The 25,331-nt window shown below is 51.0% G+C and overlaps 1 protein-coding gene across 1 annotated transcript in view; it reads left to right on the top strand.

Annotated features, from left to right (window-relative positions):
- The first annotated feature begins 12,294 nt into the window (after positions 1 to 12,294).
- The window catches only part of RBL2 (RB transcriptional corepressor like 2), a 76,623-nt gene continuing 63,586 nt past the window's right edge, over positions 12,295 to 25,331 (top strand). The window contains exon 1 of the mRNA XM_073659351.1: positions 12,295 to 12,680. Coding sequence (XP_073515452.1) covers positions 12,513 to 12,680 — 168 coding nt within the window. The 5' untranslated portion in view covers positions 12,295 to 12,512. The remainder of the gene's footprint in view (positions 12,681 to 25,331) is intronic.

The raw sequence follows: 25,331 nt of genomic DNA, 5'->3' as shown, positions 1-25,331 counted from the left end.
TCTGTGATCAGTACAGGAAGCAGTGATCAGTTTAGCTTCCTGCTATGGACTGTGGAGTCACTGAGGGGTGGAGTAGTATAGGCCACAGAAGTGTGAGGATGTGTGGGGCAGGGGTTACCTGTCAGGCGGAAGCATAAGGAGCTGTGTGGTACAAAGGGGAAACCATGGGATCTGTGTGTTGCAGAGGAACGGTCTGTTACCGAAGGGCGAAACCATGGGGAGCTGTCCATTAGAGAGGGTAGTCCGTGGGAAGCTGTCCATTAGAGAGGGTAGTCCGTGGGAAGCTGTCCATTAGAGAGGGTAGACCGTGGGGAGCTGTCCATTAGAGAGGGTAGACCGTGGGAAGCTGTCCATTAGAGAGGGTAGACCGTGGGGAGCTGTCCATTAGAGAGGGTAGACCGTGGGGAGCTGTCCATTAGAGAGGGTAGTCCGTGGGGAGCTGTCCATTAGAGAGGGTAGTCCGTGGGGAGCTGTCCATTAGAGAGGGTAGTCCGTGGGGAGCTGTCCATTAGAGAGGGTAGTCCGTGGGGAGCTGTCCATTAGAGAGGGTAGTCCGTGGGGAGCTGTCCATTAGAGAGGGTAGTCCGTGGGGAGCTGTCCATTAGAGAGGGTAGACCGTGGGGAGCTGTCCATTAGAGAGGGTAGACCGTGGGGAGCTGTCCATTAGAGAGGGTAGACCGTGGGGAGCTGTCCATTAGAGAGGGTAGACCGTGGGGAGCTGTCCATTAGGGTAGACCGTGGGGAGCTGTCCATTAGAGAGGGTAGACCGTGGGGAGCTGTCCATTAGAGAGGGTAGACCGTGGGGAGCTGTCCATTAGAGAGGGTAGACCGTGGGGAGCTGTCCATTAGAGAGGGGAAAACCGTGGGGAGCTGTCCATTAGAGAGGGGAAAACCGTGGGGAGCTGTCCATTAGAGACGGAGGAACCGTGGGGAGATGTCCGTTAGAGAGGGGGGAACCATGGGGAGATGTCCGTTACAGAGGGGAGACGGTGGGAAGCTGTGCTTTAGAGAGGGGGAAACCGTGGGGAGCTGTCCATTCGAGAGTGGGGATCCGTGGGGAGCTGTCTGTTACAGAAAGGGGAACCATGGGGAGCTGTCCGTTACAGAAGGGAGAACCGTGGGGAGGTATCCGTTACAGAAGGGAGAACCGTGGGGAGGTGTCCGTTACAGAAAGGGGAACAGTGGGGAGCTGTCCGTTACAGAAGGGGGAACCGTGGGGAGCTGTGTTACAGAAAGGGGAACCGTGGGGAGCTGTCTGTTACAGAAGGGGGAACTGTGGAGAGCTGTCTTGTCAGTGAGGGAGAAACCGTGGGGAGCTGTCTATTACATAGGGGGAATAATGGGGAGCTGTGGGTTACAGAGGGGGAACCATGTGGGGAGCTCTCTTTTACAGAGGGGGAACTGTAAGGAGCTGCGTGTTAGAGATTTGGGGTTATGGCTAGAGATCTGTGTGAGACAAGGCACCTTTGTTATACATGGAGCACGGATAGCCTTTGGTGTGGAAGATGAAAGTATGGATGGCAATCTGCATTAGGGCAGGTGCAGACAAGCATATTTTTTGTAATCTGAGAAAATCGGATCAATTATGCTAATTGCACTGATCAGAGAGTGATCATAGTGCTCTCCGATTCTCTCAGATGAGGAAAAGATAGACACAAAATTTCTCCATTCTGTCAGTGCCCGGAAATCGGACTGTACTCAGATGTCATCCGAGTGCAGTCCGATGTTTTCCATGGATTCATTGACTTGAATGGCTGAATGCGATCCAAATATCGGGTTAAACTCAAGCATGCTGCGTTTTTTTCCTCGGACCGATTCTATCTAAGGAAAATTTCTGACATGTGCACGGGCCTATAGCATAACATTGGTCCAGGTGCGATCTGCATTTGCCTTCAACTGGAGCTGGCTTGGGTCGCTGCTGTTTTCCCCTTTTAATGTCACGGTCAATCACTGACTGAGGAATCTAAATATTGTCATCGCACGTACGCGTGCGCATGGGCTCCCAACATCACGTGGTGATTAAGTGGACCCCACTGGTTGATATGGAAGCCGGAGACCTGGTGAAGTCCCCTACATCTGTCATCCTGGCCTCCCTGTGAAGCTTAGCCATTGCTAACTGCAATTTCACTATATACTGTAATATATTGGCATTGCAGAATGTAGTGCAAGCAATGAAACAATCACAGTATCAAGTTCCCTATAGGGACTAAAAAATAATATAAAAAATGTAAGTTTTTGAAAAAATAGAGAAATGTAAATTACCCCTAGTCATTCATAAAATAAAGAAATATAAAAAAAATCATACTTGTATCACTACATCAATTAAAGTCCCATCTATCAAGATATAAAATTATTTTATCATACATTAAACACCAAAAAGAAAGTGTTGGAACCCAATATATTTATTTATTTTTTGGTTTCTGCATCCAACAAAGAAAATGCAATAAAAAGAGATCAAAACGTACGTATGCCAAAATAGTATCCATAAAAATGGAAGCTTAGCACAGAAAAAACAAGCTCCATTGACGGAAAAATAAAAAAGGTTTCAGGTCTCAGAAAATGGGACATAAGATTTCTTTTGACCATTAAATTTTAACAAATAAACTTTTTAAATTTAGTATCGCCGTACTCATACTGATCTGAAGAATAATGCTGCCTGGTCATTTTTACTGTGTTTTGTAAGCCATAAAAAAGCCCAAAAAAATTATGGAAGTGCGTTTTTTTTTCTTTTTCAAGAACAAATCACCAGTTCTGCATTTATCACCCACTCCTGGTTTTGGCTTCCACTTCAGAGAAAAAAATACTGACTGAATACTGACCAAATACTGATAGTGGGGCTGTGACCTAAAGGTTTTTCTACTACTACCAGTAGCAGTGTGCTATTAATCTGCAGATTAACCCCATATCTGTTGGCTAAACGGGTTGTCCAGCCTTAGGGTACAAGTCTGCAGTCACTCTGCCTGCTGTGAGGATTATCTGGTATCGGGCAGTCATGTGACCTCAAGTATGTGATTTGTATACTTGAGGTCATATGCCGACTAGACGTGCGCAGCCAATCTCAATGCAAGCGTATTGAGTGAGGCCGGACACGTCTAGTTGGAATGTGTCCGGAAGTCGGCACAATTGCAGTCACATGACCTTCTGCTCCCGGCACCAGCATCGGAGAATCTTCACAGTGTACAGAGAGCACAATGTGAAGATTTAGAAGACTGCAGTCACATACAGTAATTGCAGACTTGTACCTTAAAGGGAGCCTGTCATGTCCTAGCTACTACGTAAACTGCCCCCATTGCGTTGTTAGTGAAAAAAAAGGTCATCTGAACAGCCCAATTCAATAACATTGGCTGAGTGAGCTTCACCAAAATAGCCTGCAGGTATTACATCCAGAGGCGGACCTACCGCAGCCTATGCAACTGCACAGGGGCCCGGCGGTACAGGGGGGCCCTTACTGGGCGGCTAATGATGAGGGCAATCTGGCCAGCTTCTCGGACACCCAGGCTCCGGGGGGCCCATGGCCAGATTGCCCTCATGATATGCAGTGGGCAGGGAGCGATCCCTGCAGCTTCATTGCTGTCAGGAGGAAAATGGCAGCAGAGCTGGAGGGATCCATCCTCACTGTAACGGGTCTGGGAGGTGGAACCTCTGTGCAACTATACAAGGGGGCAGTCCTTGTAAGGAAGCGGGTGGCTCCCAGGGAAGATGGGCAGGTAGTCACGGCAAGTGACAGGGACAGTCTCTGGGTAGAAGGGCAGCGGGCTGGTGGCTGGTGAACGCTCCCAGGTGAGCGGGCGAGAGTCTCTGGACAGGCAGGTGGTCACGGCAAGTGACGGCAGAACCTCCAGGTAGACTAGCAGACAGGTAGCGGGTGGACGCTCCCAGGTGAGCGGCCAAGAGTCTCTGGACAGGCAGGTGGTCACGGCAAGTGACGGCAGAGCCTCCAGGTAGGCTAGCAGGCAGGTAGCAGGTGAGCGCTCCCAGGTGAGCGGGCAAGGAGAAGGAGCGCATGCCGGAAGCAGCGGGGAGAGAAGCGCTGGAGGACGCCGCACCAGGAGCGGGGAGGTGAGAGGGACGGCGTCTCTGCCTAGTACGGGGCAGAGACGCCGATGCTACACTCACCTCTGCTTCCTGCCCGGCGCTTCCTCCGTCATCAAGCTGCGCGGGCTTGTGTCAGGGAGAAAGTTATTAGAGACTAGGATGCTGCAGGGGAGTGGGCTGACAGGTAAGTTGTGTCTTTTTTATTTTGTTTTTTATACTGAAACACTGGGAGAGAAACAGGAGAATGAGGGGAGGTGGGGGAGAGCAATGGTGGCGATGGGGAGAGCAATGATGGGGCTGGAGAAAGCAATGATGGGGCTGGAGAGAGCAATGACGAGGCTGGAGAGAGCAATGATGGGGCTGGAGAGAGCAATGACGGGGATGGAGAGAGCAATTACGGGGATGGAGAGAGCAATTACGGGGCTGGGGAAAGCAATGGTGGCGATGGGGAGAACAATGATGACGATGGGGAGAGCAATGACTGGGCTGGGGAGAGCAATGACGGGGAAGGTAGGGCTGAGGAGAGCAGTGATGGGGATGGGGAGAGCAGTTATGGGGATGGGGAGAGCAGTGATGGGGATGGTGGGTATGGGGAGAGCAATGATGGAGCTGGGGAGAGCAATGATAGGGCTGGGGAGAGCAATGATGGGGCTGGGGAGAGCAATGATGGGGCTGGGGAGAGCAATGATGGGGCTGGGGAGAGCAATGATGGGGCTGGGGAGAGCAATGATGAGGAGAGCAATGATGGGGCTGGAAGAGAGCAATGATGGCGGTGGTGGGAGAGCAATGATGGGGTGGTGGGAGAGGGCAATGTTGTGGGTGCTAGGAGACAGCAATGATGGGGTGCTGGGAGAGAGCAATGATGGAGGTGCTGGGAGAGAGCAATGATGGGGTGCTGGGAGAGAGCAATGATGGAGGTGCTGGGAGAGAGCAATGATGGAGGTGCTGGGAGAGAGCAATGATGGAGGTGCTGGGAGAGAGCAATGATGGGGGTGCTGGGAGAGAGCAATGATGGGGGGTTCACTTTGCTTGTACTGTAAAGCCTTGTATATTTTCCATGTGCATATAGCCTTACAGTTAATTGAGGAGAGTCACAGAGACTGAATCATTTATATTATTGGGTGGCAGAGATTATAGTTAATGGGGGGCACAGTGCTGCTTATCACTTTATATTTTGATTACTAAGTGGCTAATAGTACATTAATGGTGGGGTACATATCTGTAATCAGGGGACGCAGTGCGGGGGGAGACACATGTATGTATACAATATATGTGACCTTGTTATTTTCTAGGCTGGAGATCATCGTGACAAGACAAGTCATGGCTGGGAGATGTCGACATGAAGGTCTGACCAGATGGAGAAGAAGCAGCAGAAACTGACTCTGATCAGATGAGACGTCATCGGTAAGTGCCTGGATGTAAATATTATTCTGTGTCTGCACTGTGTGACTTGGAGTGATAATGTTATCTGTAAAATCTCTTAGGCTGCATTCTCACATTTGTGTGAAATGTCCGTGTGCTGCCAGATCTTTTTATCGGATGGCCCACGGACTCGTAGAGTTTTATAAATCCATTCACACATCCATGACAATCACGGATCTGAGAATGAGATCTGTGAGGGTCAGAGAATGTCCTGTTCTGATCCGATTTTGAGGATCAGAATAGGACATGCTCAATGTGTCTGTAAAAGCGGGCAGCACACCGACACTGCACACTGATACAGGAATGTAGCCGTATTATGTACAGCACAGTCCCTTAGTATATAGTGTACTCACTTATTATGTATAGCGCCATCCTCAGTTACATAATTTCCTCTTTTATTATGTATAACACCCTCCCTTATTACCTACCATCCTCTCTAGTTATATATGGTGCCGTATCTTATTATACAGTATAGCTTCCTCTGCTGTTATGTACAGTGCTGTCCCTTACATAACATATTCTTGTTATTTTTGCCAGTCACATCGCCATTTTTTATTACATAGTCGTCTCTTGTTAGATATATAATGACGGCTGATGGAGCAGCCGGTGACCAGAAGACCAGTCCTTCAGCTCCTCCATCAGAAAAGAAGCTCTCCCATGCTCCATCAGCCGCCATTGCATTATATATCTATCAATAGGGGACGGCATGTAATAAAAAACAGGGTGCTATATTATCCCATATGTAAGGACGGTGCTGTACATAACAAGAGAGGGCAGTGTTTAATAAGGGACGGCAATATACATAATAAAGGAGGCTATGTATATGTGTGTGTGCAGGGGCGGACACAGACTGTAGTGGGCCCCTGTGCAAGAATTTTTTGGGCCCCCCCCCCCCCCTGCCCTTCATAGGGGGTATGAAGGCCCCCCCCGTGCATCTCTCACCCCCCCCCTTCCCCGTGCATCTCTTATTCCCCCCACTCCTAGGTAATTAACTGTACTTAAAAAAAATAAAACTTGTTATACTTACCCCCAGGGCCGGCTCCAGGTTTTTGTGGGCCCTGGGCGACAGAGTTTCAGTGGGCCCCTTTAACACATACCATGATTCATGATGCACAGATACCACAGAGAAATATATACATATAGTACAAGGCCAAGGATTTCACTTACTACATTACATGAGCGATATCCTCAGCGCACAGTGCAGACCGGACAGTATAGTCCTCCATACAGTATTATGGGCACCATATAATGCTCCATACAGGATACTGACCCCCTTATAATGCTCTATACAGGATACTGGTCCCCATATAATGCTCCATACAGGATACTGGTCCCCATATAACGCTCAATACGGGATACTGGTCCCCATATAACACTGCATACAGGATACTGGCCCCCATAAAATGCTCCAGGGGCCCATGCTGAGCGCAGGGACATCTCTGGTCATGTGACGGCGGGGGGTCCTGCGGGGGGGCCCCATGAGGAGACGCACAAGAGGAGGGCCCCGAGGGGGCCCCGACCGGCCGGGCCCCATGCTGGAGTCAGGGCAGTCATGCCCTGATGGCGGCCCTGCTGGAGGGGCCCCCTCTCCCTCGGGGGCCCCCGTTCAATGAACCGGCTGCACAGGCGGTAGGTCCGCCCCTGTGTGTGTGACTATATATACATCTGTAGCTTTGTCGCTATAAAAGGTGGGAGTCCCAGACACATTTCTTGCACAGGGGCCCCAAGCAGTCAGTGTCCGTCCCTGATTACATCACATGGTACAATGCAGCCAATCAGGAGGGACTATCATAGTCTGAATGAAAGCTGAGGCAGGGAATGCAGCAGCCACTTTGTGCTGAATCTGGATAGTGAGAGAATGTCACAGCTTAGCATTAGATATAGGGAAACAAAGCCATAAAACACTGAAGAAATTGTAAGGCTACGTTCCCACGATGAGCTTTTGACACTGCGTATTTTCGGAAAAACGCAAGTAACATATTTTACTTGATGCTTGTTACTCGCCCCCTGGGCCATGGGGTACCCGGAACCGGGCTTCTGTACGATGCTGGGGGTAGTAGTGGCAACCCGATCCCGTGGCTCAGGGTGGTCAGACCAAATTGCGGCAGTCTATTTATCAGTGTTTTGAATGTCCGACTACGCCACCCGTGGATTGCGGTCAGGGATGACCGCCGCTGCAAGGCAGACCGCTGAGGCTGGTGTTGGTGTGCAGCACAGGGATAGGATAACTCCCCACGGGAAGAGTGTAGCCTCAGGGCAGAGTAGGTGAATGCTAGGGGTGATGGCGCAGGCGCAGCAGAAATCACAGTCCAATGATGCAGTCCAGGGTCTTTTACTCACAGTTGTTATCCAAGTCACTTCCGTCAGAAAGGACTGCCCGAGCCGTGCTGCGTCCACCAGGTGAGGAGCTCGGTCAACCCCCAGGCAATTCAGGAGTATGGCACAGGACTCCCTTCTGTCCTTTCTCTGGCCTGTCATACCCCACCAGTGCCCACGCTTCTGTCCGGCTGCCTCGGGGCTTCTCTGGTAAAACTTGGCGCCAGTTTCCCTGACCCTATGTGGTACCTTCCTAGCGGGTGTAGCGAGGGGTCGCACCAATAAATGATCACGACCTCCGGTTCTTGGCTGAGGGATGATTTACCTCCACCAACTTGGGAATCCGGTACCCTTCCACGGCCTGACCCTTCACCCGATATAACGCAGGTTTGCAACGGTTGCTGTCCGTTCTGCTCTCTTAGGGTCCCTTCTGCCTTCTTGTTTCTGGAGCCTTTCTACGCCTGTCTTCTCCTTCCTTCTTTCTCCTTCTTCTCTCTGGCCCCGGCCTTCTCTCTAGACCTGCCTCGTGGAGCTGAGCTCAGGCCGAGCCTGTCAGCTCTCTCTCCCTTTCTACTCTGACTCACTGCTCTGAACTGAACTCCCTCCTAAGATGGCCCCCACCTTTTATCTGCTTCTCTGTGTCTGAGCTCAGGTGACCTGCTCCCAATGAGCTCCTTCCTATGCTCCAGAAACCAACCCCTACTGCTCCTACATCACTGGGCTCTCTCCCCCCTCCCCACTCCAGCCAGGGACATGGTCAGTCGTGCCTGCATAAATGGGAGCACCGTCGAGCTGTGTGTGTATGCAGCTAACTGAGCCCTGGTCCACACTCCATCCTTATCTGGGAGTGGAATATCACACCTCTGGTTGAGGTGCAATACCCATGTGGCAACCGAACCCTCGGAGCGCCACACTTGCAAAAATGGCGCAGATGAAAAGCAGAATGATATATAGTTTTGCGGGAAAAATCCAATACATCTTGTATTTTATTCATTGACATCCCTGGTGTATAGAAGTCCAGTGGGTGGTCCTACTAGTGATTGACAGCTCTCTGCATGCACAGTCACACAGGGAAGACTGTCAATCACTAGTCCCACCCGCTGGACTCATAGCCATACAAACACCAGGGAAAGCCTGGGGCCATCACCACTGGTTCAGCAAGGGCTCCGGAGCTAAGCCCGCACTGAACCGGGCACATGTCAGCCGATTTATACAGCTGACATGTGCCCACAACAGCCACGGGTGGAATCGCGATCCACCTGCTGCTGTTAACCAGTTAAATGCCGCCGTCAATCTCGGACAGCGGCATTTAACATCGCTGCACCATAAGTGCGGCATTAGCCCCGCACATCGGTGACCCCGTCACATGATCGCGGGTCACCGATGCGTGGGCATGACAACCCGTGGTCTGCAGCAGACCCCTGTGGTTGTCATGTAAAGATTGCTATGAGCGCTACCTAGTGGTCGGCACTCATAGCACAGGAGGATTTCTACTGCATACAGGCGATCAGCTCACCCCCTGTATGAAGTAGAAACGATCAGGAAACTGCAGCTTCTAGTCTCCTACGGAGACCATAGAAGACCATAGAAGCAAACAGAAAGTGTAAAAAAATGGTTTTAAAAATATTAAAAAAATAAAAAATATATAAAAGTTTAAATCACCCCCCTTTCACCCCATTCAAAATAAAATAATAATAATAATAAACAAAATACACATATTTGGTATCGCCGCGTTCAGAATCGCCTGATCTATCAATATAAAAGAATAATCCGATCAGTAAACAGCGTAACGAAAAAAAAAATTCTAAATGCCAGAATTATGTTTTTTTTGGTCGCCGCAACATTGCAATAAAATGCAGTAACAGGCGATCAAAACATCAGATCTACCCCAAAATGGTATCAATAAAAACGTCAGCTTGGCATGCAAAAAAATAAGCCCTCACCCAGCCCCAGATCCCGAAAAATGAAGACGCTACAGGTCTCGGGAAAATGGCGCCATTTTTTTTTTTTTTTTTTTTAAGCAAATTTTGCATTTTTTTTTCACCATTTAAATAAAAAATAACCTATACATGTTTGGTGTCTACGAACTCGTAATGACCTGGAGAATTATAATGGCAGGTCAGTTTTAGCATTCAGTGAATGTGGTTAAAAAATACCCAAAAACCTCTGTGGTATTGCACTTTTTTTGCAATTTCACCACAATTGGAATTTTTTCCCGTTTTACCATTCACAATATGGTAAAACCAGTGATGTCATTCAAAAGTACAACTCGTCCCACAAAAAATAAGCCCTCACACGGCCATATTGACCAAAAAATAAAAACGCTATGGCTCTGGGAGCAAAAAATGAAAACGCAAAAAACAGAAAATCCCAAGGTCCTTAAGGGGTTAATGAATAAAATACAAATTATTTTGAATCCTAGCCACCCCCCCCCAAAAAAAAAAGATCAGTTTTTCCTGCCATATAACATGCTGCCTGCAGATCAGATGCCCTTTAAATAGGATTCCTCGCATCCTCATTGGCCACAGGACGCTTCCAGGTGATTGGTCAGCTGACCTGCTCCAGTCACCGGCAAATCAGCAGGTCCTAAATAATATATATAGGTAAAATACTGAATGGAGAGGACGCCTCAGGGGGCCACACAGCAGAGGGAGCCATCACTTTTCCAGCAGGGGGCACTAAAAACCAGCTGTGGAGGAAGCAGTCAGTGAGCACATGACATTCACCTGTTTTTTGTTTTTTAATAATGATGCAGTTTATGGAAGTTTTGTTGCAATCTGAGTCCGGAAAGTCACAAACAGTTGGAAATGATACAACATACTCACTTATAACACAGATCTTACCAGGCAAGTATGGGAAGAATATTTTATTAAAAGTGAAGTTGTATTTGATATGCAAATGAGGACACCTGCCTATTGGCATAATAAGCCGGCACCTGATAGTGATTGGCAGGAGAGTGAACTCTATCACATCCTATTATCTGCGCACTGACACTGCATGAGCGCTGCTCTGCGCACTGACACTGCATGAGCGCTGCTCTGCGCACTGACGCTGCATGAGCGCTGCTCTGCGCACTGACGCTGCATGAGCGCTGCTCTGCGCACTGACGCTGCATGAGCGCTGCTCTGCGCACTGACGCTGCATGAGCGCTGCTCTGCGCACTGACGCTGCATGAGCGCTGCTCTGCGCACTGACGCTGCATGAGCGCTGCTCTGCGCACTGACGCTGTATGAATGCTGCTCTGCGCACTGACGCTGTATGAGCGCTGCTCTACGCACTGACGCTGCATGAGCGCTGCTCTGCGCACTGACGCTGTATGAGCGCTGCTCTACGCACTGACGCTGCATGAGCGCTGCTCTACGCACTGACGCTGCATGAGCGCTGTTCTGCGCACTGACGCTGCATGAGCGCTGCTCTGCGCACTGACACTGCATGAGCGCTGCTCTGCGCACTGACACTGCATGAGTGCTGCTCTACGCACTGACACTGCATGAGCGCTGCTCTGCGCACGCGCTCTGATGGATGATGTGAGCAGACACACGTCAGAATGCCCTCTATTCAGCGAGCGCAGGTCACAGACAGGTGGGCAGCAGGGTCAGGGTCACCCACTACTGAATTGTGTGCGCACTGACACTGTGAGCGCACCACCACTCTCATACATTGTCAGTGCGCAGGCACAGAAACACAGAATGATATGACGCAGCGTTTGCGCTCAATAGTTATTTCCATTTTTGGATCCATTTTGGGATCATAAAGCATAAAGTGATCCAGTACAGGACCTATTCATGTGATGGATCCATTCAAAATCAGAACCTTCGCTTTCCATTCTGCATCTGATTTCTTTATGACGGATCTACTGTTTGTTTTTTTTTCTTTAATACTGGATTTGTTACAAACTGATGATAACAACTGGACATGTGAACGGCGCCCAAGACCGATGTCAATAAATCTGCCTCAATGTGTTTTACAGCCTGGGGATTTTTGCCCGAACAAGTCCCGTGATGTCGCCATTTCTCATAGAATTACAAGTTGTAATGTAAGAAAAAAATTGCAACTAAAAAAATAAAAAGCAAACACAAAAATTGTGAATATTTGTATTAAAATCATTGAAGGCCTATAGGAGAGAAGTGGAGGCATCCTCACCTTCCAGCGCCTCCTTGAATCCAGTACAGGGGTCTATCCCTTTGAAAGGTCATAGTACCGCTGCAGGCTGTGATTGGCTGCAGTGGTCAGGTGAATATTTCTCACTCTTATAGTCATCTGATTTATAGAAATTCACCAGAAATCTCGAGTGATAATTTTGTAAATGTGTTAAGAAACAAACACATTCTACATAGGGCTGCTGCATGCCTAAAAATAAAGCTCTGGCCACGAAATGGTTACTTGTGGCTTAGTTCGTAGTAAACACGTGACCATAACAAGAAGACAGTCTACAATAGACGCCTGAGCAGCGCGGGCCAATAGGAAAAGCATGTGTCACAGGCCTAGCCAATCACAGAGCTACAATAGTCCATGAGATCCCGCCCCATCTTCGCTTCCCCTAATGTGGCGAGAATACGCACATTGCGTAACGCTGTGTGAATAGAATAGGTTTCCAGTGACAACTTTGACGTAACTCTTGCTGAGAATGGCTGTGTGCTCCTGTCAATCACGGACCATTTAAATGTCTACGCAGTGTCACCGCCGTAACTGTGTCGCTTCCAAATTGCACCGTAGGAACAGAGGAAAAGCCTGAAGACATGATCAAGGAGGAGGAAGAAGATGGAAGCGGTCCCCAGGCTGAGGAGGAGCAGCAGCAGCTTCGCCGCCGCTATGAAGAGCTGTGCTGCGCTCTTAACATGGACGAGAGGGCCCGTGCGGAGGCCTGGGAGAGCTACGGGAGGATCAGCCAGAACTACACTCTGGAGGTGAGGGGGTTAACCGGACGGGCTGCAAAAAAAAATGCGATTTATAGCAGACGGCACGTGATCTCCTCCGTGCACGGCGGCGTGTGAAGGGTTAACTCTGCTGGCCCTGTGTCAGCCTGCTGGACGGCGCCGGTGAGTGCAGCCCCGGCCTCCGACAGCATAGGGGGCTCCTGCCAAGTGTCAGACCCCCTAGTGTGGGGCTTTGTGCTACTGCCTGTGCAGGACATGCTGGGAGCTGTAGTCCCTTTATTGTTACTATTCCTCCTACCTGCACATCCCCATATTGTGTCAGGGTATTCTGGGAGTTGTAGTTCCACAACAACCCCTTTATTGCATTTATTCCCTGTCTCTTCTTTGTAATAGTATAATCAATGTCCCTGTATTTTTTTATAGACTCCAGAGTTTTGGGTGTGCAGCTCCCATGCTGAGCTATGTGTCTCAATAGTTGCAGGCTACAAACAAGCCGTGGGTGTGAACAAGGGCTGATGGAGGTGTATGGTCCCCTCTGTGGGGTCTTCCCATCTCAGTATGTGGTGGGATATCTGAGACCTCCATCGACTCTGAGACCGTTTTTGCTCTGTGCAGAGGAAGAACTGTGACGTTACAGCTTGGGTTTGTCCAAAATCCAAGTGGTCGTATCCCCAGCGATCATTAAAGGGGTCCTCCGGATAAAACAAATTACCACCTATGTGCAGGGACCAGGGATTTTTTTTATCCCGGACGGGGGACACTCTTTCCTCCTTCAAAAAATGGAGCATCGGGTTGGATGCCGACATCGCTCCATTCATTCCCTATGGGGCTGTCAGAAAATGGCGAGTGCAGCACTTGCCAGCCCCATAGGGAATGATTGTCGCAGCGGTCTCACATGTGCACTGCAGCTCTATTCTAGCCCCCCGTTCTGCTGATCAGTGTGGATCCCAGTGTCCAGACCCCCGCCGATCAATCAGTCATCTTCTGTCCTGTTGATGGGTAATAACTTGTTTTCAGCAGAGAACTCCTTTAAGTAATGACATATACTCAGGATATACCATCATATGGGTGGGCTTCACACGTTCATGAAAGACCGAGCGTGCTAGGATCACAAAATTCAACCCCCTAGGTTCACAGGTATCTCCTGTCAAGAGACCCGAGGGGCCGGCTAGGTCTCTAGGCTCTGCGTAGTGGCAAGGCGACACAAGGCCACAACACCGCCCTGCACACAGTGATATGCTTTGGTGGATATGCACAGAGGTGTAATGTGGGGCTCCAAGACCTCAGTACCCAGCCCTCACCTACGGGGTCCATCCATAGTACTGGGGTCTTATGGGAGTAAGCACTGGCTTTGGTGTGATCCTGCAGTGTTAGTGGATGGTTCTGTACTCCATTGCCGGGTGCATGTAAAGGCACAGAAGTATTCTGTCTGTAAGATCAGGATGGCCCCTTGGTGCCCTGGTGGTGATGCTGTTACCATGGGGCTGTTTGTTGTAGGGGGATAGGCCCGGTACACAGCATGCTGGAGGCTTTGTTAGGCTTGGGAGCAGCTTGATGCCGTCTCCTTGGAGAGATGCCGCATCACTGCTGATCACAGGGACCTCCTGTACCCCTCATTGGGGGAGTACCGGGGTAATTACACTGATTACAATGAATTGACCACCTTTGTGTCAGCACCCACAATATACCTCATCTGGACCCTGTATAGTGCAGGCAGTCTAGGGCTCAGTTCCCACTGTGCGTATTTTCCTTGTGCAGATCTAGCAAAGTGGATAGGATTTATACAAAGTTATCTGACCTGCAGCACTTTTTTTTGATATTTGCAACCTGTCAATTTTCTCTTGCAGTAAATCTAAATTTTTACTTGCGGATATTCCCCATAGAATTGAATGAGATGAGGTAAAGCGTTTTAGTGCTTTTGCGCAGCAGAAACGCACATGTAATCCAAAAACAAAGCATTCTTTATTCCAAACAGGAGACAAAAATACGATAAAAATGTGGAAAAAAAAAAATGCAAGTAACATATACAGGCTGTGTGCACACGTTCAGGATTTGGGGTTTTTACCTCAGTATTTGTTGCCAAAATCAGGAGTGGAACAGAGGAAAAGTATAATAGAAACTCGTCACCACTTCTGGATTTATCACCCACTCCTGGTTTTATCTTACAAATACTGAGGTAAAAAACTCATCAAATACTGAACGTGTGAATGTGGCCTTATCTATTAGGTGCAGAAAATCTGCGACATCAAAAACTCACTACCATATTCACACGTTCAGTATTTGGTCAGTTTTTTACCTCAGTATTTGTAAGATAAAACCAGGAGTGGGTGATAAATCCAGAAGTGGGGACGAGTTTCTATTCTACTTTTCCTCTGACTGACCCACTCCTGGTTTTGGTTTACAAATACTGAGGTAAAAAAACGGACCAAATACTGAACATGTGAATGTTGCCTGAGTATTCTTTGCGTGAACATAGCCTTAGGCCATGTTCATACAATGTTTTGGGTTTTTTTCAGTCTGTCAAAAACAATGAGTTTTTTTCATGCGGAAACCGCTTCAGGAAACGCCGACCATTTTTTATTTCTTTTGTTTCAACCTGAAGTGTTTTTTTTGAAGGTGATAATAATGATGATTATTATTATTATTTTTTTTAATAATTCAATTAAACAAATTAATAAAACACTTGTGTTTTTTGAGGCGAAAACGCTTATAAAATGCTCAATAAGATGTCCAGGCCTCTTCTAGGCAACTTTTTTAGTCTTCCCATTGACTTCTATTGTGAAGTATGGCGCGGCTTCACAGTAGGAAACATCTGAAGACCGGCCAGGTCTCTTCTTTAGGCCACGGCCCCACTATCAGTATTTGGTCAGTATTCGTAAGTATTTGGTCAGTATTTTTTCTCAGGAGTGGGAGCCAAAACCAGGAGTGGGTGATAAATGCAGAATTGGTGACTTGTTTCTATTATACCTTTTCTCTGATTGTTCCTGTGATGAAAGCCGGCCGGTGGGTGCAGCTCTCTGGCGCCCCCTTACCTCTCAGGTCAGTCAAGGTACTGCACCTAGAGAAAGTAGTGCCAGGAAGCTGCAACCAGCGCAGGGAACACGGTAGTGTGTTATCCCTTCAACGTCACTAAACCGTAACGTCACTACACAGCACAACTCGCTAGCGCCCTCTTAGCCTCAGGTCAGTCAAGGAACTGCACCTAGGATAAGCGGTCGCCAGGGAGACTGTCCTGTAACCTACTGGGTATCGGGGCCCTCTGTAGTGAGGGCGGTATATATATCTTCCGTGGCCGCGCCAGGAATATATATATCTGAACCTCCGACCGTCACTACCAGCCTTCCCCAATCCCCAGTTGGTATGCTGCCACCAGTCCCTATTTTAGATATACGCCCAGTCCGTGAATGGGCCTATATCGGGTCAGGAACCAACCCTGGGTAGCGTTTTGGCTTGAGCCGAGCTCACACGGACGTGCGTTCGTTATGCAGAATAAAAGGCAGGCCCACAATTACTTGAGGTAATTGATTATAATAATACACTAGATACACGATATACAACTAAATATACACAGGTATAAGGTCAGGCTAAACTATACAACAATGGAATACAACACACAGAATCACCACAGCATATCAGTTACCGGTTTCTTGATTTTCTTGTGACGCAGGGAGAGGATTCTGCGGTCGCAGGCACGGTTCTTTGTTACAGGCTGAGGCCTACCACCGCATGGTCAAACTGCTCCTCCCCTTGGTGGCCTCAGCTGGTGCTCAGATGTTCAGCACACCACTCTTGGGTCAAGACTGACTTGTCTCTTGTCTGTCCTGCTATCTTACCTGCCCCGTCCCGCCCACTGCTGGTGAGGTCAGCTGGCTCAGTCTCCACCCTCAGGTCTAACTTCGATCAGAAGCCCAAATTCTATGGAACCCAATAACTTCTTCTGGGATGGTCTCATGATACCCCCAGGGGTTCCCATGGATTCGGGCCGCCGTAACCGACCTTTTGATATCAATTATGATACCATACGGTCCTCAGGAATGGCTCCGCGCTATATCTTGGCTTCCAGAGCACGTACAAACGTCTACCGCGGAGGCTTGTGTGCGCAATGGCTCCGGGACGCCGTGATATTTTTTTTATTGGCCCATCCCATGCAACATGCGTGTACTTTTCATGTTTCTATATCTTATGCCTCCATGCTTGTGACAGACAAAGAAACTAGTCCTATGGGACAAATGGTCAGGTACAGATAGACGAAGCACCCCCCCTGCTGGCTGTGTTTCCTCTCGAAGTCTTTGAAGCTCCTAGCATTCAAGTGTTAAGTAGGCTTCTTATCTTACAGGAGCCTGGATGGGGGGAAACTATCTAGTTGACGTTTTAACAGAAGGTCCCAAGGGTGGGGGCTGCTGAAGTGTGGCCATCCCTGGATATGATTTATCATTACCAAGATGGCGGCTACAGGTTCATCACACCTCCCCCTATACGAGGGCGCGAGGGGGTAGCACATTCCTGTGTTCCCCCGTGCGTCCTTCTGCACCCTCCCCTTGCCGGGATAACCCGTCAGCGTTACCGTGGTCACGGCCTCTTCTGTGGCGAATGGAGAAGTGGTACTGCTGGAGAGCGAGGCTCCAGCGTAGCAACCTGCCATTCGACCCAGAGACCGTGTGTAACCAGCTGAGGGGGTTGTGGTCCGTCTCCACGGTGAAATGGCTCCCGTACAAGTAGGGCTGCAGACGCTGCAGGGCCCATACAATTGCCAGGCATTCTTTTTCCACCGTGGAGTAAGCCACCTCCCGGGGCAGTAGCTTCCTGCTTAGGTACAAGACAGGATGTTCCTGGCCTGTCGTGTTGACCTGACTTAGCACAGCACCGAGGCCAAAGTCACTGGCGTCGGTCTGTACCACAAACGGCCGGTCGAAGTCGGCAGCTTGCAGTACAGGGGAGCTACTTAGGGCGGCCTTGAGTGCCCCGAAAGCTGTCTCGCAGGCGACTGTCCAGTCGACTGCGACGGGCAGCTTCTTCTTGGTGAGGTCCGTCAGGGGCTTGGCCAGGGTGCTATAGTGTGGGACGAACCTCCTATAGTACCCGGCGGTCCCCAAGAAGGACATCACCTGCTTTTTGGTCCTAGGAGTGGGCCAGGATGCGATGGCATCCACTTTCCCCGGTTCTGGCTTCAGAACCCCCCCGCCTACCCGGTGACCCAGGTAGAGGACCTCACTCATGCCCAGCTGGCACTTTTCCGGCTTGATGGTCAAGCCTGCCCGGTGGATCCGACCGAGCACCTGCCGCAGGTGCTCTAGGTGATCCTCCCAAGTGGGACTGAAGACTGCAATATCGTCCAAGTACGCAGCCGCGTACCCTTCAAGTCCCTCAAGCAGCGTATTGACCATCCGCTGAAAAGTGGCAGGGGCATTCTTCATGCCGAATGGCATCACTGTGGACTCGTACAGTCCAAAAGGGGTGATAAAGGCAGAGCGTTCCCTTGCCGCGGGGGTCAGAGGAATCTGCCAGTACCCCCGGCTCAGATCCATGATGGTCAGGTACTTAGCCCCGGCCATCCGATCGAGCAGGTCATCGATGCGTGGTATGGGGAACGCATCGGTGGCCGTTACAGCGTTGAGCCCCCGGTAGTCCACGCAGAACCGTGTAGTTCGGTCCTTCTTTGGTACGAGGACTACAGGCGAGGCCCACGCGCTGCTGGATGCCTGGATCACCCCCAGCTTCAGCATCTCGTCTATCTCTTGGCGCATGTTTCCCTGCACCTCGAAAGAGACCCGATATGCTGAACGCCGGATCGGCGGGTGATCGCCAGTGTCCACGTCGTGGACAGCCATCTCAGTCCTTCCGGGCAGGCTGCTGAACAGCCCCCGGAAGGGGTGCAGGGTGGTCCCCAGCTGGGACCGTTGGTCCTCCGTGAGCTGGTGGCCAACCCCCACATCCTCGATGGACCCACCCGCCTTGGCTTGGGTGAGCAGATCCAGGAGGGTTTCTACCTCTCCTTCCTCGGGAAGGTTGCACACTGGGTGGGCAGTCGCTTCCCGCTCATGATGAGCCTTCATCATGTTCACGTGGAAGGCCTTCCTCCTTCCACGGGCGTGATCCAGGGTGACCAGATAGGTGACGGCATTGAGTTTCTGGTGCACGAAGTAGGGACCTTCCCAGGCTGCCTGAAGCTTGTTCTGTGGTACGGGGACCAGTACCCACACCTTTTGACCCACCTGGTAGGTCCTCTCACAAGCATTCTGGTCGTACCACCGCTTCTGGTCGGCCTGGGCCTGGGCCATATTGTCCTGCACCAGCTTTGCCAAGGCCATCATCCTGTCCCGGTGGCGCACGACATACTCGATGACCGACACCTCGGGGGTGGCCAAATCCCCTTCCCATGCTTCCTTCACCAGAGCCAGGGGGCCCCGTACCCGTCGCCCGTACAGGAGCTCAAAGGGGGAGAACCCCGTTGAGGCCTGCGGAACCTCCCGGTAAGCAAATAGGAGGTGTGGGAGGTAACGCTCCCAGTCTCTCCCGTGGGAGTCGACCAACATCTTAAGCATCTGCTTTAAGGTGCCATTGAACCGCTCACACAGGCCATTAGTCTGTGGGTGATACGGGCTGGCCACCAGATGTTGCACCTGCATTTGCTTACAGAGGGACTCCATCAGCCGCGACATGAACTGGGTCCCTCGGTCGGTGAGCATTTCTTGGGGGAAACCCACTCTGGAGAAGATCTCCAGTAAGGCGGTAGCCACCTTGTCGGCCCGAATGGACGACAAAGCTACCGCTTCCGGGTACCGGGTGGCATAGTCCACTACCGTGAGTATGAAGCATTTCCCGGAGTGGCTGGGAGTGGACAGAGGTCCAATAAGATCCACAGCGACCCTCGAGAAAGGCTCTTCGATGATTGGCAGAGTTACCAGTGGGGCTTTGGGGCGCGGCCCCGCCTTCCCCACCCTCTGACAGGTGTCACACGAACGGCAGTAGGCACCCACCGCGGCTCCCATCCCAGGCCAGTAGAAATGCTGAGCTATCCTGGCCTTGGTTTTAGCGATCCCTAGGTGTCCGGCCATCGGAATCTCGTGTGCGATCCGCAACAATTCCGCCCTGAACGGATAGGGTACCACTAACTGTCGGTCCCTGGGCCACGCCTCCGGTGAACCCTGCTGGACCGTTACCCGGTACAGCCGTCCCTGGTCCCAGACCACACGCTCGCAGTCTGACTCCATGGGAGGCTGTGCCGCCTGTTCCTTGAGAGCTTTCAGGCTGTCGTCTGCTTCCAACGCAGCCTGAAATTCCTGACTTGATGTGGCCAGAATCGACGAAACTGCCACATCCTCCGTCAGCCCCTCCGGGCATGTCACCTGGCCGCTGTCTGACCCGGCAGACACTTGGTCAGAAGTGGGGAAGCCGTCGGACCTCTGCAAGGCTCCTTGGGCTCCGGCGCTCCCACTCCTGGTGACAGCGGCTATGACCGCTGTGACCGTGGGTAGTGCCCGCTTCCCCTCTGTTTCTGACCAAGCCGCCCGATCAGGCAGGCTTCCTAGGCCTTTGGACATCTCGGATGTGGGGAACTCCTGCCCTGGGGTCTTACCTGGCGGCTCCTCTCTTGGGACACCCCCACCCCCCATGGCCTGTTCCTCCCCCTGCAGTGGGCCTATACTCAGCAGCCTGGATACCCCTGGGAGCCCTACACTGCCGGTAGCTGCCCCCCTCTCCATCCCTGAGCTTCCCTCTACAGAATCCTGCCCGCCCCCTCCCTCACCGGAGGACAAGAGGTCACGGCACGCCGGCTGAGCACCTCTGCGGGCATCCCCACACTCCCCACCTGCTTTCACTAACCCTGTTTGTGTTGTGTCTGTGCAGGTGTTACCCTCAGGTTTCACTCCCTCCTCCTCAGCAGGACACACACTACATACAACATGGTTGGCATTAGCAGCAGACAAATCAATACACTCTTGGGGGGCCGAACTTGGGGGTTCAGAGGGTACATACTGCGATACTAGACGCCCCAAGTCGGTCCCTAATAAAACATTTGCGGGAATATTTGGCGTTACTCCCACCTCCCGCATCCCCCTTCCGGCACCCCAGTCCAAATACACCATGGCAACGGGAAGTGCCGGCTCCACGCCTCCAACCCCGGAGACGGAAAGAGTCTTTCCTGGTACCAAGTCCTGGGGGGACACCACCTCAGGCCGTACCAGTGTTCGTTCAGCGCCCGTGTCCCGCAGTCCCATGACCGCAGAACGGCCTATGGTGACGGGTTGGATGTTGTCCAGGGACCTACCACCACCCCCTCCCACACACAAAACATTGGGCGCTCTCTGGGACTGGGATGGGGTCTTTTGGCGCTGGGGACACTCAGCCCTAAAGTGTCCTGGTTTGTTGCATAGATGACAACGTCTTACGTCTGGTCCTTGCCTGGAGAGGGCAACAGGGGGATACACCCCTTGTGTTCTAGGGGCCGGGGAAACAGGGGCATGACTGGGCTTACCCCCTCTCCAGGTGCTGCTGGCAGACTTCTTCAGCTCAGGCGCCCTGTTATTGGCATACTCGTCTGCCAGGGCGGCTGTAGCAGAAGCCCCTGTTGGTTTTCGGTCACGGAGGAACTGTCGGAGGTCCTCTGGGCAGTTCCACAAGAACTGCTCCGTGACGAACAGTTCCTGGACCTCCTGGCGGGTAGTAAGCGCTAGACCCGAGGTCCAGTGCTCTGCGGCTCTCAACAGCGCCCGCATATGATCGGTCCAGGTGTCCTTGGGGCCACGCAGCAGGCTCCGGAACTTCTGGCGGTACGACTCGGGAGTGAGGTTGTACTGCCGGATCAGGGCCCGCTTGATGCAGTCGTAGTTCTGTACCTCCCCGGCAGGTAAGTCCCCCAAGGCATCCAGGGACTTACCCCTCAAACGGGGGGTCAGGTATCTGGCCCACTGATCCCGGGCCAGATGGTGCTGAAGACAGGTCCGTTCAAATGCCACCAGAAAGGAGTCCAGGTCCCCATCCTTCTCCAGTAGAGGGAAGTCCTCAGCTCGGACTTTGGACGACTTGGTCTCCTGATGGGTTGGTTGCTCTAGCGGAAGCCCCCGCTGGGCCAGGTCCAGTTGGTGCTGGCGCTCCGCAGCTCGCTCTGCACGCTCCGCAACCTCCCGGCGCTCTGCAGCTTCACGCTCCGCAGCCCGCTCCGCAGCCCGCTCCGCAGCCCGCTCTGCACGCTCCTCCTCCGCTGCCTTCTCTGATGCTGCCAGGAGGGTTTTGTAGACGGCATCGCCATGAGACTGGAGACTTGCCATAGCCGCTTGTAAAAGGGCTTGTGATCTGGACAGGCTGGGCTGGGTAGGTGGTGGGCAGCCCACTGCGGGACCGTATACTGGGGACTGGCTCCCTGAGGTGCCCGGGCTGGACTCCTCCTCGCCATGAGTAACAATGTCCTCCCCTCCTGCCACACGGACCGTAGCATTAGCCTCCTGCAGGGTCTTGCTCCTGGTGCCGTCTGCCATCTTGGTAACCGACACCGCTGCAACCCTGAGTTTGCACACACCTTGTTATACTTTTAGCCTGACCGTCTAACGTTGGGCTGACCTTAAGACTCCAGCAGTGGAAGTTACCACTGGCAGTCTTTAGTGCCTGGGAGTAGGGGTCCCACAACACTATTATTCTGCAATCCCACCGCTCTGCCACCAATGTGATGAAAGCCGGCCGGTGGGTGCAGCTCTCTGGCGCCCCCTTACCTCTCAGGTCAGTCAAGGTACTGCACCTAGAGAAAGTAGTGCCAGGAAGCTGCAACCAGCGCAGGGAACACGGTAGTGTGTTATCCCTTCAACGTCACTAAACCGTAACGTCACTACACAGCACAACTCGCTAGCGCCCTCTTAGCCTCAGGTCAGTCAAGGAACTGCACCTAGGATAAGCGGTCGCCAGGGAGACTGTCCTGTAACCTACTGGGTATCGGGGCCCTCTGTAGTGAGGGCGGTATATATATCTTCCGTGGCCGCGCCAGGAATATATATATCTGAACCTCCGACCGTCACTACCAGCCTTCCCCAATCCCCAGTTGGTATGCTGCCACCAGTCCCTATTTTAGATATACGCCCAGTCCGTGAATGGGCCTATATCGGGTCAGGAACCAACCCTGGGTAGCGTTTTGGCTTGAGCCGAGCTCACACGGACGTGCGTTCGTTATGCAGAATAAAAGGCAGGCCCACAATTACTTGAGGTAATTGATTATAATAATACACTAGATACACGATATACAACTAAATATACACAGGTATAAGGTCAGGCTAAACTATACAACAATGGAATACAACACACAGAATCACCACAGCATATCAGTTACCGGTTTCTTGATTTTCTTGTGACGCAGGGAGAGGATTCTGCGGTCGCAGGCACGGTTCTTTGTTACAGGCTGAGGCCTACCACCGCATGGTCAAACTGCTCCTCCCCTTGGTGGCCTCAGCTGGTGCTCAGATGTTCAGCACACCACTCTTGGGTCAAGACTGACTTGTCTCTTGTCTGTCCTGCTATCTTACCTGCCCCGTCCCGCCCACTGCTGGTGAGGTCAGCTGGCTCAGTCTCCACCCTCAGGTCTAACTTCGATCAGAAGCCCAAATTCTATGGAACCCAATAACTTCTTCTGGGATGGTCTCATGATACCCCCAGGGGTTCCCATGGATTCGGGCCGCCGTAACCGACCTTTTGATATCAATTATGATACCATACGGTCCTCAAGAATGGCTCCGCGCTATATCTTGGCTTCCAGAGCACGTACAAACGTCTACCGCGGAGGCTTGTGTGCGCAATGGCTCCGGGACGCCGTGATATTTTTTTTATTGGCCCATCCCATGCAACATGCGTGTACTTTTCATGTTTCTATATCTTATGCCTCCATGCTTGTGACAGACAAAGAAACTAGTCCTATGGGACAAATGGTCAGGTACAGATAGACGAAGCACCCCCCCCTGCTGGCTGTGTTTCCTCTCGAAGTCTTTGAAGCTCCTAGCATTCAAGTGTTAAGTAGGCTTCTTATCTTACAGGAGCCTGGATGGGGGGAAACTATCTAGTTGACGTTTTAACAGAAGGTCCCAAGGGTGGGGGCTGCTGAAGTGTGGCCATCCCTGGATATGATTTATCATTACCAAGATGGCGGCTACAGGTTCATCACAGTTCCTCACCTGGTTTTGGCTCCTACTCCTGAGAAAAAACACTGACCGAATACTGATAGTGGGGCCATGGCCTTAAACCGCTTATCATTTTGGAAACCAGAACGTAAGAGCCTGAACATATGATTAGCAGGTCGCTTTTCAATAGAAAATAATAGGAAGAGTTTTTCAAGCATTTTTTTAGCGGGTTTTCAGGAGTTTTTCGGAGTAGATATCGTGTGAGCACACCATTCGGCTGACCAGGACCATTAAAAGGCCACCGATCAGCAGTTGTGTAATAGCCTGTTTAGATAGGCCGACTGGTCTTCCTCAGGCATTGAACGATCATGGTGTCATGTGAGCGCTGCAGCCAATCAGCGGTCACTAATGCAGTTCTCACACTTCCTTTGAACGGCCAAGGTTCATCTGAAGGGAGTGTGAGCGAAGCAGCCCATTGGTGCCTGCTGATTGGCTGCAGTGGTCACGTAACATAAATATGTCACAAGCCTCAGGACACCCAGCACTAAAATCTCTTGAATGTCGCCGGTATGGAAGTTCAGAATCTGTTAGTTATTGTCCATGTAGTGGAAAGCCCCTTTAAAAACCACAGTATATCTTTCCATTTTAGTTCAGGCACCATTGTGGGCATAAGAATAATTTATATAAAAATTGCAATATTTTGTCCAAAATACCATTTCTAAATTATAAGCACGGCAGTTTACATTAATTGATGTCTGCGAGCTGCCATCCATCGCCTGTAGGTAGGAGGTGGAAGTGTTGTGCTGGGTGGTGGCACCATGGATGGCACATGTTCTTCTGGTCATGGTGTATCATGGCATATTGTGGGAACAGCACATCAAAATCTAAATAAATAACCTTGATTTCTTCATTTATTTTTTTTTTGTCAGATTTTGGCCTTATTCACACGTTCGTACTTGTGGTCAGCCGCACTGTGTGGTCTCACCCTTTATAGTATTTCTTTCTGTAGGTTACAATCCTGATTTTGGCTTGCAAATACTAATACTGACCCAATATGTGAAAAGGCCTTGATCTGTGTAGAAAGCGACAAGGGACTCTTAAACTTTTTAAAGGGAATCTGTCACCGAGACAATGATTCCAACGATTTGTCACTTACTTGGCTGCTTGCTGCAGTTTTGATACAATCACCGTTTTATCACCAGGAGATTATCACTAGGGGACTAGTAAACCTGCTGACATGTAGTCCTCCATATTCATGAGATCGCTGTATCTCTGCCCCCACCACTGATTGGCAGCTTTCTGTGTACACTGTGCATAGGCAGAAAGCTACTAATCAGCAGTGTGGGCGGGGTTATACAGAGCTGAGGAGTCAGAGAACCGATGGATCTGCTTAGAGTTCACCTCTCAATTGTTTTTCTAGCGTAAGCTGGTGAAGAAGGCTCTGCATCTCCTACAGGGAACATGACCGGCCATGTAATGTACATCTGGCCAAGTCTGCGAGGGACAGACACTTTTTGTTGGTCGCTTTCCCCTGTTGCTCATAGGGCGGGGTCCCAAATGGACTTCTTCCAGTTGAAGAGGAGCC

Source organism: Phyllobates terribilis, unplaced genomic scaffold, assembly GCF_046119375.1.
Source record: "Phyllobates terribilis strain yellow unplaced genomic scaffold, ASM4611937v1 Scaffold_13__5_contigs__length_258822181, whole genome shotgun sequence".
NCBI lineage: Eukaryota > Metazoa > Chordata > Amphibia > Anura > Dendrobatidae > Phyllobates > Phyllobates terribilis.
This window is presented reverse-complemented; position numbering and strand designations above follow the sequence as displayed.